The sequence below is a fragment of the Capsicum annuum genome, chromosome 2 (assembly GCF_002878395.1).
Source record: "Capsicum annuum cultivar UCD-10X-F1 chromosome 2, UCD10Xv1.1, whole genome shotgun sequence".
Lineage (NCBI taxonomy): Eukaryota > Viridiplantae > Streptophyta > Magnoliopsida > Solanales > Solanaceae > Capsicum > Capsicum annuum.
The window spans coordinates 99,891,809-99,903,862 of record NC_061112.1 but is presented as its reverse complement, the minus strand read 5'-3'; the positions used below and the strand labels follow the sequence as shown (position 1 = coordinate 99,903,862).

The 12,054-nt window shown below is 35.2% G+C and overlaps 1 protein-coding gene across 1 annotated transcript; it reads right to left on the bottom strand.

Annotated features, from left to right (window-relative positions):
* Nucleotides 1-3,596: 3,596 nt before the first annotated feature.
* Nucleotides 3,597-7,432, bottom strand: LOC107858811 (senescence-associated carboxylesterase 101). Its single transcript, XM_016703599.2, has 4 exons — nt 7,071-7,432; nt 6,608-6,959; nt 5,163-5,726; nt 3,597-4,662 (listed from the first exon to the last, which is right to left on the bottom strand). The coding sequence occupies exons 1-4, from the start codon at nt 7,085-7,087 to the stop codon at nt 3,859-3,861; spliced, it is 1,737 nt and encodes a 578-aa protein (XP_016559085.2). The 5' UTR covers nt 7,088-7,432; the 3' UTR covers nt 3,597-3,858.
* Nucleotides 7,433-12,054: the final 4,622 nt, after the last annotated feature.

The window sequence follows — 12,054 nt, the reverse complement described above, 5'->3', positions numbered from 1 at the left end:
TAATATAAATAGCCTTTCCACCGTGGAGGTTACCCACGGGTGTTACCACAAAATTAATGCTCTCTCTCTCTCTCCTAAAGAACTCTCTCTAGTTTTCTTCATCCTCTCCACAAATTTAGTATGTGTGAACTGCTAATCGATCCTAACAATATGTCCCAACCTTCTATACCATAGATCAATATTTTCACCTTGAGCACTTAAGCAAGTCAATTCATAGTCAGCCACAAACATATTCTTGCATCTTTTAGCTCTGAGAATGACTTTTCTGGTCTTCAAGTTGGACACAGTACACCCATCTGATAAGAACTTTACCTTATTTCCTTTGTCATAGATTATGGACACACTTAGGAAACTATATCTCAACCCATTTACATAATAAACATCCTTAATAGCATGATTTAAGGATTTTCCTATCTTTCAGCACCTTGGATATAGCCTTTTTTTCCATTTCTAAAAGAGACATCTTCACCTATAGTGTATTAACTGAGAGAAAATAACCAGTTCTTTCAGTCATATGCTTAGACCATCCACTATCCATGAACCATCTTTGACTGTTTTCCCTTACTCTCACCTGCATACAGAGATTATTTGTTAGATTTGGGAACTCACTTAAGTCTAAGTTCCCAAAAGGAAGACAAAGGATTGATCACATATTTCTTGGTCCAACTAGGTAGTTTATTCTTCTTAAAATTTGTCAAGGAAGTAAATCCCTTTGAGAAGGATCGAATCTGCTAAACATGCCTAGCTAAATTCATTTTAAATTTAAGCCATCCCTGACAGTGTTACTCTTTGTGACCATTTCTACCATAGTGAGTGCATAGAGAATTATTGATTTTTTTTATCAACAAAAGCATATTAGCCTTGAGCCTTAGGAGAATGAGTATTGTGCTGATACCTAAGACCTCTACCATTATTGATCCCCCTAACTTGTTAGACTTGGAAGAATCTGTGAAGATGTGGTCCATTTTTGGTATTTATTGAGATATTCGTTTATGCAGACCAGGTCCATTTCTAATTCCTCATTCTTTTCAAGAGCAGTTATAAGGAGCTTCTGAGAGTGTTTCAACTTTTCTTCAAGTTCTATTTGTAACTAGGTAGCTTTGTTTTTCTCTTTACCATCTGATTCAGCTAAACCTCTCAGTTTTTCCACCATATCTTTTTTTCAGACTTCAATTTTAAGGAATGTTCTCCTATCTAAGAAAATTGAATGGTTAGTGCTAGCTTTTCATGTTCTAAAGTTTCTACCTTATCTTCAGGAACCTCCTTCTTAGTGGTAACCTCGCATACTAAGTCTATCAAGACATTTGCAAGTTCCTTTAACTTATTAGGAGAATAATTATTTAGATTTTGCTTAGTGTTAAAAGAAGTTACCCCATCCTCTCCTTCATCATTTGATTTAGCCGTGAGAGCAAAAAGTGAGTTATACGACGTTTTATTATTTTTTACTGCCAGCATAGATGCATCTTCAGGATTTTCTGCATCATTAAACTCACTCAAGAAATATCCCCAGCAAATAATGCCTACTTTATTGCATAATCAACCGCAACTGTTCTCTTTGACTTATCAAGAACCTAGTCCTTTTTATTTGCCTTATCCTCTGACTTCAAGTACTCCTGATAATCCATTTTGCGTAGAGAACAATCTTTGATGAAATGTATAGTGCCTCCTTTCTTACTGTTATTTCCTCTTCTTTGAAACTTGCCACTCTTCTTCATGGCCCTGACAATCCTTTTGGCTAAGTAGGCAACATTAATATCCTCCTTACTAGACTTAGATTTTGAAGCTTTTGAAGCTAGTGACTTATCCCTTTTTGGCTCTGTCTTTTTCTATTCCTGTTGTTTTTTCAATTCATGAGTTTTCAAGTTTCCAATCAATTCATCTATTGTAAGAGTTAATATCTAGCCTCAGTGATAGCATCAACCTTACTCTCCCATAACTTTGGGAGAACTCCCTGAATCTTCCTAATTTGCTTGTAAAGTGGAATCACCTCACCAAGGCAATGCAATTCATTTGTGATTACAGTAAATCTGGTATGTATTTCTTGGATGGTTTCACTCTCTTTCATTGAGAAGGCTTCATACTGAGTTGTTAACATATCCACATTTGATTTTTTCACTTGACTTGTACCCTCATAGGCAGTCCTCAAGCAATCCCAGATTTCTTTGGCACTTCCACATACAGAAATTCGATTGTATTCATCCGGTCCTATCCCATAAACCAATAACTTCATAACTTTGAAGTTCTTTTCAATCTTCTTACGATCTTCCTCATTATACTCTCTTATAGTTTTAGCTACTAGCCCGGTAATCTCACCTTCGTTAACCTCCTTTACTGGAACATGAGGGTCATCAAGTATCACATCCATCAGCTCACTGTCTTCAGCCATAATGAAGTCATGCATTCTAGTTTTTCACCACTCATAATATTGACTATTGAAATGAGGTGGCTTAGTAGTAGATTGTCCTTTCTCCAGATTTGCTAGTGCAACCATGATAACAAAGACACTCTATGTATAAACCTTTTAGAGTGACCTTGCTTGGACACCAATTGTTGAAACGCAGAGATCAATCACCACCACGAGACCAAGTCCCTAAGTAAAATATGTGACAATAAAACAGTAACACATAGAGAATGCAATAAATAAATCAAGACACGGTTTTACATAAAAACCTCCTTGCTCAAGGGAGGAAACCACGGCCTGTGCTCACAGGCTCTCAAACTCCATTATAATCAAAACAAATTTTGATTACAGACTCATTAGAACCTAACTCTACATTTCTCTAATTTGTAATAACTCTATTACAATCACCTCTTGACAACTCTGTCAAAATCAATTCTCAAGATTGGTTAACTCTAACCAACACCAACTTAGGCAACTCTACCTAAGAAACTCAATAACAGAAAGAAGGCTTTACTTTTAATCTTTGTGTAAATCAATTATAGGACTTGTCACAAGAACACAAACACTATGATCAGTAAGAGTATTAAAACTTGAGCTTAGAGAAAGTTTTCGCTGCCACACTAGAATCCTTCAATTTGCAAAAACTATGGAGAAAAGAACATCCTTATGTATTTATAGTAATGTAGAACTGAGTGATCAAATTTTGATTGGACCAGGTTTTCATTCTGGTACGTTGTGCACCCGCACAGTTGTTGCACTAGCAGACAAAACTGTGTAGAGTGTGACAGTTGTGCCTGCACAAAGTAAGTGAGGGACCTAGTCCTTCGAGTATCATCTAGTCATCATCAAAACATAGACAACAAGAGGTCATTCAAAAGAAGAAAAAAGTGTAACAAACAACAGGAATGAACATTGACCCGAGGAAAATTTTACAGTTATCTCAAGATGTTTTAACTACTATATTTCGTACTAGTGCCTATATCTAATGGAGAGCTAAAAAGAGAATGAAAGCCATTGCACTCTAATGAGGAATTAGCAAATTTACGAGTGAGAGGAAACTTAGTAAATTGTTTGGTTGGTGGGATAGCAATTGATGATAAAATGAGTGATTATTTTATTTACGCGTTGCGAGTATTAGTTAGTTCCCAAAGTTCATGGTAGAATTCGTTACAAGTATTGGTAAAGCACATAATTATGGCTGCAAAATAAAATCTACTATTATTATTATTACTATTTATTTTTTTTGGAGTACTAAAAGCTTCATTGACTAAACAGGAATGAAATAAAATCTACTATTATTATTATTACTATTTATTTTTTTTGGAGTACTAAAAGCTTCATTGACTAAACAGGAATGGTACAGGAGTGTGCACAGATCTACGTGGTATATAATACGTCTTCACATGTCAATATCTTTTAAGTTATGCAACTTGGAGTAGTCAACACTAACTCCCATTCTAAGCATAACGTTGGTATTCTTGACTTTCCATGTAAAAGGCCAAAGGCAAATTACTCAAACAGCTTAGAATATCTTGCCTATAATCTTGCCACCATTTCATATAGCTACTATGAGGCTGGAAAATCTCAGAGGTTACTGAATATCTCCTTATCAAACTCATTACATATTCCCCAAACTTAGCCAACTCCCTCATTGAATTTTCCTTCTCTTCTGAACTGCCTTGTCTGAGTCTTTTGGAACTTATAATAGCTTCCTCCACATATGCCCAAAAGCAAGAATCCTCGGTGAGGCTAACGGCCTTCGTTCTGTTGTTACCACTTCCAGATGGTTCGTCTTCTATCATCCATTTCTCCAACTGTTTATAGTGCTCGGATCTTCCAAGATTTACATAGTCTGTGTTCCCTAATTTCATGTAGTATTCAGCTATGTCGAGTGGTTCAACCATCCTTCTATAGTTTGTTCCTGCATATAGCCACCTAGTACGAAAAACTGCCTCCTCTCTTTGTGGCATTTTCTCTACTTCTGCAACCATTCTTTTCCAGTACTTATTGAGGGTTCTGTGGTGCTTGACAATTTCTTGTCTGCTTATGACCTCATTCCTGCTTCGTGACCCGCTCAATTTGAAACAATCATAGTAGCCTCCTTCATTCAGGGTTACCTTCTTGTACCACTCTAACCAAGCCATAGCTTCTTTCATTTTGTTTAGCTTCTTGCCAGGATCAAATGCATTCCTCTTCTTTAAGAAAGATTCGCTTACTCTTCTCTCCATGTTATTCCTCAGAAAACTCATGTTACTTGTGTGCTGCCATCGCAAATATATGCAGATAGAAGTTAGGAAAAGAAATACAGGTTTAGAAACAAACTCTAAAAGTTCTTCTAACGCGTACTACATAAACAAAGACTCAAACTTGGCCTTAGCTGGCAATTAAGCACTCCAACTTTGAGAATGCATATCTAGACACCTCAACTTGTCTCAACTGTATCAATTGAACACTCCAACTTACAAAATGATCATCTAGAAACCTCCAAAATTTATGTATCATGTCAGCGTCGGTGTCCATGAAACATGGTGGAAACGAGCTAGAGTGTTTCGTTGTCAGTTGAGACCAAGTTGAAGTGTCTAGATGTGCACTCTCAAAGTTTGAGTGCTTGCAAGCTCAGGCCAAGTTTGAGTCTCTATTTATGTATGTATGCATTTTACTGAAGTTATGTAATGCTCATTTAATATCCTATTCATTCAACTTTAGCTCAAAAGAAAGGAAAACTATACTTGCTTGCAATTTAGGAGTAACTTTGTTTTACCTGTCCACCAATTCCGATTGCTTCTAGCTGTAAATTGATGCCTACTTGAAGTTGATCCATACTAAAGTCACACAGCTGAGGAGTTCCCTTACAGATTACTCTACGCTTGAGGTGTTCCAAAATTTGCTTATAGTCAAAAAGCGAGAAACCATTGTCTTGGTGTTGGCTATTTGAGTTCATTACCATCATTAGATCCAAAACTGATTCAGGTTCCTCAAAACAAGAGCAGTCTGAATCTGAGCACAGCATAAACGTACCGAATGGCTTGTAGATACAAGATTGAGGAATAGAACCAGCAAAGCCACTAGTAGGTGAAATTAAAAATCCGGGGATTGGATCTTGGTTTGAAACTACGTGCAAGAAGCTTGAATTCCAAGATGGACGTTCTGATATGGCTTGTTGCAGGCCACTGTCACCAAGAAGGGGTGAACCAAAAGTGATGCAAGTGGGACGCTTATTATTGTCCTTTGGAGAAATGTTGTCAAGTAGCCATAGAGTGAATAGAGATGCCACGGAACCTCCCAAAGAAAGTCCAGTTATTACTAGCGGATTGAAACTGTCCAACTGCACTCAATCAGAATGAACAAAATATCAACATGAATATATGAATAACAAATGCTTCTGCAGCCAAACAAAAGGGCAGCCCGGTGCGCTAAAGCTCCGGCTATGCGCAGGGTCCGGGGAAGGGCCCCACCACATAACACCATAAAATCAATGCTTCAGAAGGAATTAAGTTCTGGTCTCATAATAAAGGTTCAAGTTTTCTATCTTGTCAAATTTCCAGCTTTAGCATTCTAAAATGAGAAAAGGTATCGAAGAGATTTTTTTTCTGTTTGTTTACAGAAATAATTTCACAACTACGACAAAGTTTATAGGTAAACTAATACTAATAAACAAGACAAATTTCTTATTTGAGCACTGAAATGAGCCTCAATATTTGTAAATATAATAGGAGATTTCTTGCTTAGCACCAGAATCTAACCAATCTAAAGACACCAGTTATCTTATGCAAATTTATAGAGACACCTAAATATACCACTCAGTTAGTTTAATATACTGTATTGAAACCACATAATGCTTCATGTTTCAACTTTCATCTCTCTCTATTCCTTGGAGATATTATGGTCAACAGTTCAATAATTTCCATGACTAGACAAAATAACTGAATAAATCTAGCATAAGTAGGCAAAGCTCAAGAGAAGTCACAAGGTACAATTTACAAAACAAAGAAAGAAACAAGCCCAATTTTGCAATGACAGATTAAGGAACACTCCCTCCGTTTCAATTTGTTTGTTTTACTTTTACTACCACAAGATTAAAGGATATTTTAGTACATTCAACATATCTTTAGTTTAATAAACACAAGATACTAAAGTGTTTTCTTAAATTTCGTGTCAAGTCAAAATCAGACAAACAAATTGAAATGGAGCGAGTAATACTAATACCTGTCCTTTGATGGCAGAGAGCTTATTCATCAGTGAGGCAAAAAGAGCTATTGTTGCTTCGTTAACTGAGAAATGAGGGTTCAGTTTGGTAGAAATGAATCCAAAAGGGGCTTGGGAGCCTTTAAGAACTTCTGAAGAGACCATTTCTTTGTGAAATGTACAAGTAGGGGAGGACACAAAAGCAATAATAGCACCATTTGAATTGAATGGATAAACTTTAAACAAAACTGGAACAGTGTTAGTTGGATTATCCAAATAAGCATGATTCATAAGGTCAGAAATTGTAGCCCAAGAATGATGCAGTAGATCTGTGCTCACCAACAAGTTTGCCAATTCTTGGCCACTGCAAAACCTGTGGAATAAAAATGAAAAGCTGGGTCATGTAAAATCTTGATCAATAAAGCAGAAAGATTTGAGCTTTCTTGAAATAAAGCAAAAAAAAAAAAAAAAAAGAACCACTCACAAGGAAAATTGGCTCATCTTCTTGGACTTGGGAGTATTTTGAGAAATCCTTTAAGGCCTAGCATATAAATATAAGCATGAGAGTAGAAGACATTATTGGACAACAAGTTAAAATAGTAAGGTTGACAAATGAGAAAGGAATGAGGAAAGTAAATGTAAAAGACAACAAGAAAATATCCAGAAATTGAAGGGATTGGTGGTTAAATTCTTGATTTTTTTTTCTGGAAGTCCCAGTCTCAAAGCCTACTTCCTAGTACAAGAGCAGTCCTAATCAGTTAAACTTCAAGGAGGTTTCATGCTGCAAGACTTTTTCTTCTCCAAGCTGAACAAGTCCTATAGTACCTATTTAAATTATGTTAATGATTGGTGGAAGCAACAGGGGCCTTCATTAATTTTTTTACATAGTCCTTACTCTGTTTAGAAAAAGAATAACTTTTTTTTTTTAAATTCATTTTAAAAAGAATGATCTCTTTTATTTTTTTTATAATAATTTAATTATAATTTTTCATATAACATATTTAGAATCACAAGATTAAAAGATATTTTAATATATTTGACATAATTTTAATTTAAGGCTATATGATTTAAATTTTTTTTTTATTTTTTTAAACTTTTGTGTCAAGTTAACGTAGCCCATTCTTTTTTAAATGGAGAAAGTATTGGTTATTAACTGCTTTTCCCTTTTTGTCTTATTTGTTTTATTTCTCATTTTAGTCCATCTCACTAAAAATGGTTTTTTTTGTGATACAACCTCTAGGATGACTGTTTCGTATACCAAAAGAAGTTTGAGGACTTGAATGAAAAAGATCTTGCTCATGACCAATAAACACATGACGTTTGTCGTCCACATGCATTTCTATTACTAATCAAGATCAATAATATATATGATCACCTTAATCTATTATTTTAACTATAATTACTAACTTAGCTTAGTGTAAACACGGGAACCACGCATTAACGATAATAACTATGCACAAAGTTTCCTCATGTGATATGAGTTGCTAGCTATCCCTCGACCAGTTGCAATAGTGGTGAGCATGGATGATATTTGAATTTTTGTTGTAGTAATTTCGGTATTTGACTTTTTAAAATTAAAAATATATTATTATCATGTCAAATTAATTTAATATTTTAAAGTTAAATTTTGATATTTTGTAGTATGACAAATCAGTGACATAGTTTGTCCAACTTCATCAATATATACTCATATATAATGACTTTGACATTTCCAAAAAAATCCATCTCAATTGCATCATACTAGAACATTACAAATATAAAAAAACATATTGAAAAGAAAGTACAAACAACTCCTCGTATTAATCAATTACGTAAAAATAATATTTCATTAAAATTCAGTAGTCAAAATTTCAACATCTAAATATTTAATTTTGTACTAATGCTAGAACTATTAATTTTTATAAGGAAATACACGAGAGGAAAAGGTGACGGAACACTTTACATATCATCTTGGGTGGTCCCTAAATAAACTCTAAAGAGTACTCAGAGACGGTGCCAAAACATGTATGTAACTGGTAAAAAATAAAAACATGACTGCAATATAACATGTTAAATTCTGAAACGAGGAGATGACTGCATGCTCATAAAACCAAACAAAATAAGTACGATTTAAGCATTACGCCAATTTGATGGTGCATGAACTGTCTGAATGTGGGATATATCTAAGTTGATCCAACTTTAAAGATAACCATCTCAACTGAAGAGTTAAACCAGTCAGTACCAGTTAATTGAACCGATCGGCAAGTATTACTTCAATCTGCACAATTTAAAGCTACAAAAAGTAGTTGGCTTGTGTAACTGTAAAGCCAGCATAAGTTAGCTGTTCCAGATTCATAATCAGGCTAATACATGCAGATCATCCAGATGATATATCTGGAAGGAAAAATAAACTGCTCAGACCATAAGAACTCGTATCACTTTTCTGGTAGCATTGGCCCTCCAAAATCCCAAAAGCTTCAAGTGGTTCATGACTTCACAGTATAAGCTACTCCACGTCCCATTCTACTTCAGAATCACCCTCTGCAAAAGCATACTGTTTAACACAAATTCTCACAAGAAAACAGAGATGATTTAAATCTCAAGTCAGGGGGCTAACCAAAAAAAAAAAAACTCTCTCTCAGGATACACTCCTATCTTTTCCTAGGCATCAGCTTCGGTATTGAGTTCCTGACATGTTAAATAAGTAAGGGAGAAGAAGCATGCAGTCTCCAATAAGGAAAAAGAAAGAAGAAGTAGGAGCCAACAAAAAAGTAACAAATTAAAGGGATGTAACATAGGTAGAGTGTTAAGTTAAAATAAAAATTTGATGTAAGTGAATATATAAACAACACTGCAACTCCCACGCTGAGCAATGCAAAAAGAAAAAGTAAAATGACATGCTTGGGGAGAATGCATTCACTTCCAGAAACAGATTAATCGAACCATTTTCAGACGGTGCAATTGTAAGAGTAGTGCATAAATTGAAAACAACCTCCGAGTACCCATTGCTTCTTCCTCTTTTGTTTCAGGAGTTCTTTTCAACAGATTATACCACTCATTTATGCAGCGATATCATACATCGTATATATTCGAGTACTTTACAGGAATTTTTGACCAAAATAAGTCATTTTTTGAACCAATTCACCAAAATAATATGTTTTTTCAAAATTTTACAAAACTAGTATAAACGTACTTCCCAGTAACGTATTACTTTATTATTTTATTAAAAAATGCAAGAGTAAAAACTGACGGTGTTTGATTTTTAACGGACCATAAAACGTTACTTATAATAACGTTTTATAAGTAATTCGTTACTGTGAGTAACGTTTTCCAACCAAATAAAAATCAAACGCCTAATTATTTTAGGGGCAACCAGTGCCCTAATTCTGAAAAGAAAAGAAAATTCTCTCGTCTCTTTGCCACTACCCTAATTCGAAGAAGAAGAAAAATTTGTTGTCATCCCTTTCGACGCCTCTAGGTACTCCATCTCGTCTCTTTCGACGCCTCTAGCTACTCCATCATCTAAGTAATTGTTGGTTCAGCTGTGTTTCGAATTGCGGAAGCCTAGGTTCAACGTCATAGAAAGGGTGTTTTTGGTACGAATCTACTCTCTATTTTTCTAGACTCAACTTGACTCTCTATTTTAAACTTTTGTATTTCTCAAATTTTACTTAACTATGCTCTAAATTATGATATCGGAACAAATGGATTTAAATTCTTTTCAATTTTGGGATATTTTTTAAAGGAGAAAGGATATTTGTAGACTTTGCTCATACTTAAGAGAACAATATTTTCCTTTTTATGGCTGATTAATATGTTCATTATAATGAACATATTCACTTATGTATAGGTACTTTTATATGGCTGGTAGTAGTTCATACAAGCTGGATCCTGGGCCACTTGAACCGTCTATATTAACTCAACAACTTACTCATAGGTCACGGGATATATGGAATGAAAGTGCTGATATGATTCTTAATACGAGAAAGAGTGATGGAAGTTTTTGGAGCTCATAGAAAAATATCCCATCCATCCACGAGTTTTAGAAGTGATTAAATTATTTGGATTGTATGGTGATTATAGATGTAATAGTCTTGCTATCGATCGTATTTTGATCACTTCATTAGTTGAGCGTTGGCGTCCTGAAACACATACTTTCCACTTTAGAACAGGTGAAGCAACTATCACCTTGCAAGATGTCGAGGTGTTGTATGGATTACCCATGAATGGTGCTCCGGTACTTGGAATTGAGACGACGAGAACTATTGGTGATTGGAAAAACATTTGTCAAAGATTATTAGGTTTTGTTCCATCTCTCCGGGACTTTAGCAGTAGTTTCCTCAAGGTCTCTGCGCTTAAAGCGCGTATGCTAAGTGAGCCACAATTGTCAGACATGGCAACTCAAGAAATAGTCAATCAGAAGGTTAGGTGTTACATGTTCTGGATGATTGCGGGTACGATGGCAGATACATCTGGTTCTTATTTGAAGCTTATGTACCTGTCTATGCTCGAGGACGTCAATACAATTGGGTTTTATAGTTGGGGTAGTGCAACTTTCGCGTACTTGTATCGTTTTCTTTATAAAGCCTCACAAAGTATCCAAAATGAGATAGTCGAATTTCTACCACTACTTCAGGTATATCTAATAATTCTAATAATTGCACAAATTATTTATTGATATTTATTTTAGATTTTATATATATATGTATCAGGTTTGGGCATGGGAGAGGATCACTGTCCTTAGGCCACAAATAGTAGGAAAAAGAGGTACAGAAGATATTTTTCCTACTGATTTGCATAGGGGTCCACATGCTACTAGATGGTTTGCACACTTTAGTTGGACTAACACTACTAAGTATATGCTGAAAGTTTATAGGGATGCACTTGACTCTATGACAGAAGATCAGGTAGATTGTGTATAATTTTTTATCTTTGATTTTATGTAAATTATAAATATAGACTCATTTTCTTTTTCCTTTTTCATGTAGTTTATCTGGGAACCATATACTGATGATTTAATTGAGAGTCTTCCTGACTATTGTCACGCTGGACGAGACATGTGGCATGTTAGAGTTCCAATCTTCTGTTGGGATGTGGTAGAGGTTCACTTGCCTGATAGAGTAACGAGGCAATTTAGATTGCAACAGGTGATTCCAACTCCATTTCTATTTGATTCCACCCACTTTCTTCATGATTGTCGGGGAAGACCAAATACAAATTGGGAGTTAGAACATGCACAATGGTTACCTTTTTGGAAGGAGCGAGAACAATATATCTGTAATGCACCAGTCAATCATGGGCCACTTCGGTATGATGACCCCTACCTTATTTGGTTCAGACGTATTACTCATCTTATCATTGGTAATCCTAATCCCCGTCCTCAATGCCAACAAGGTTATGTGCCTAATTCAACTGCATAAGAAACAATGGTAAGTAGAACCTTGTTTGTCTGATTTTTCTTTATCTAATATATGTTAATAATAACCAAA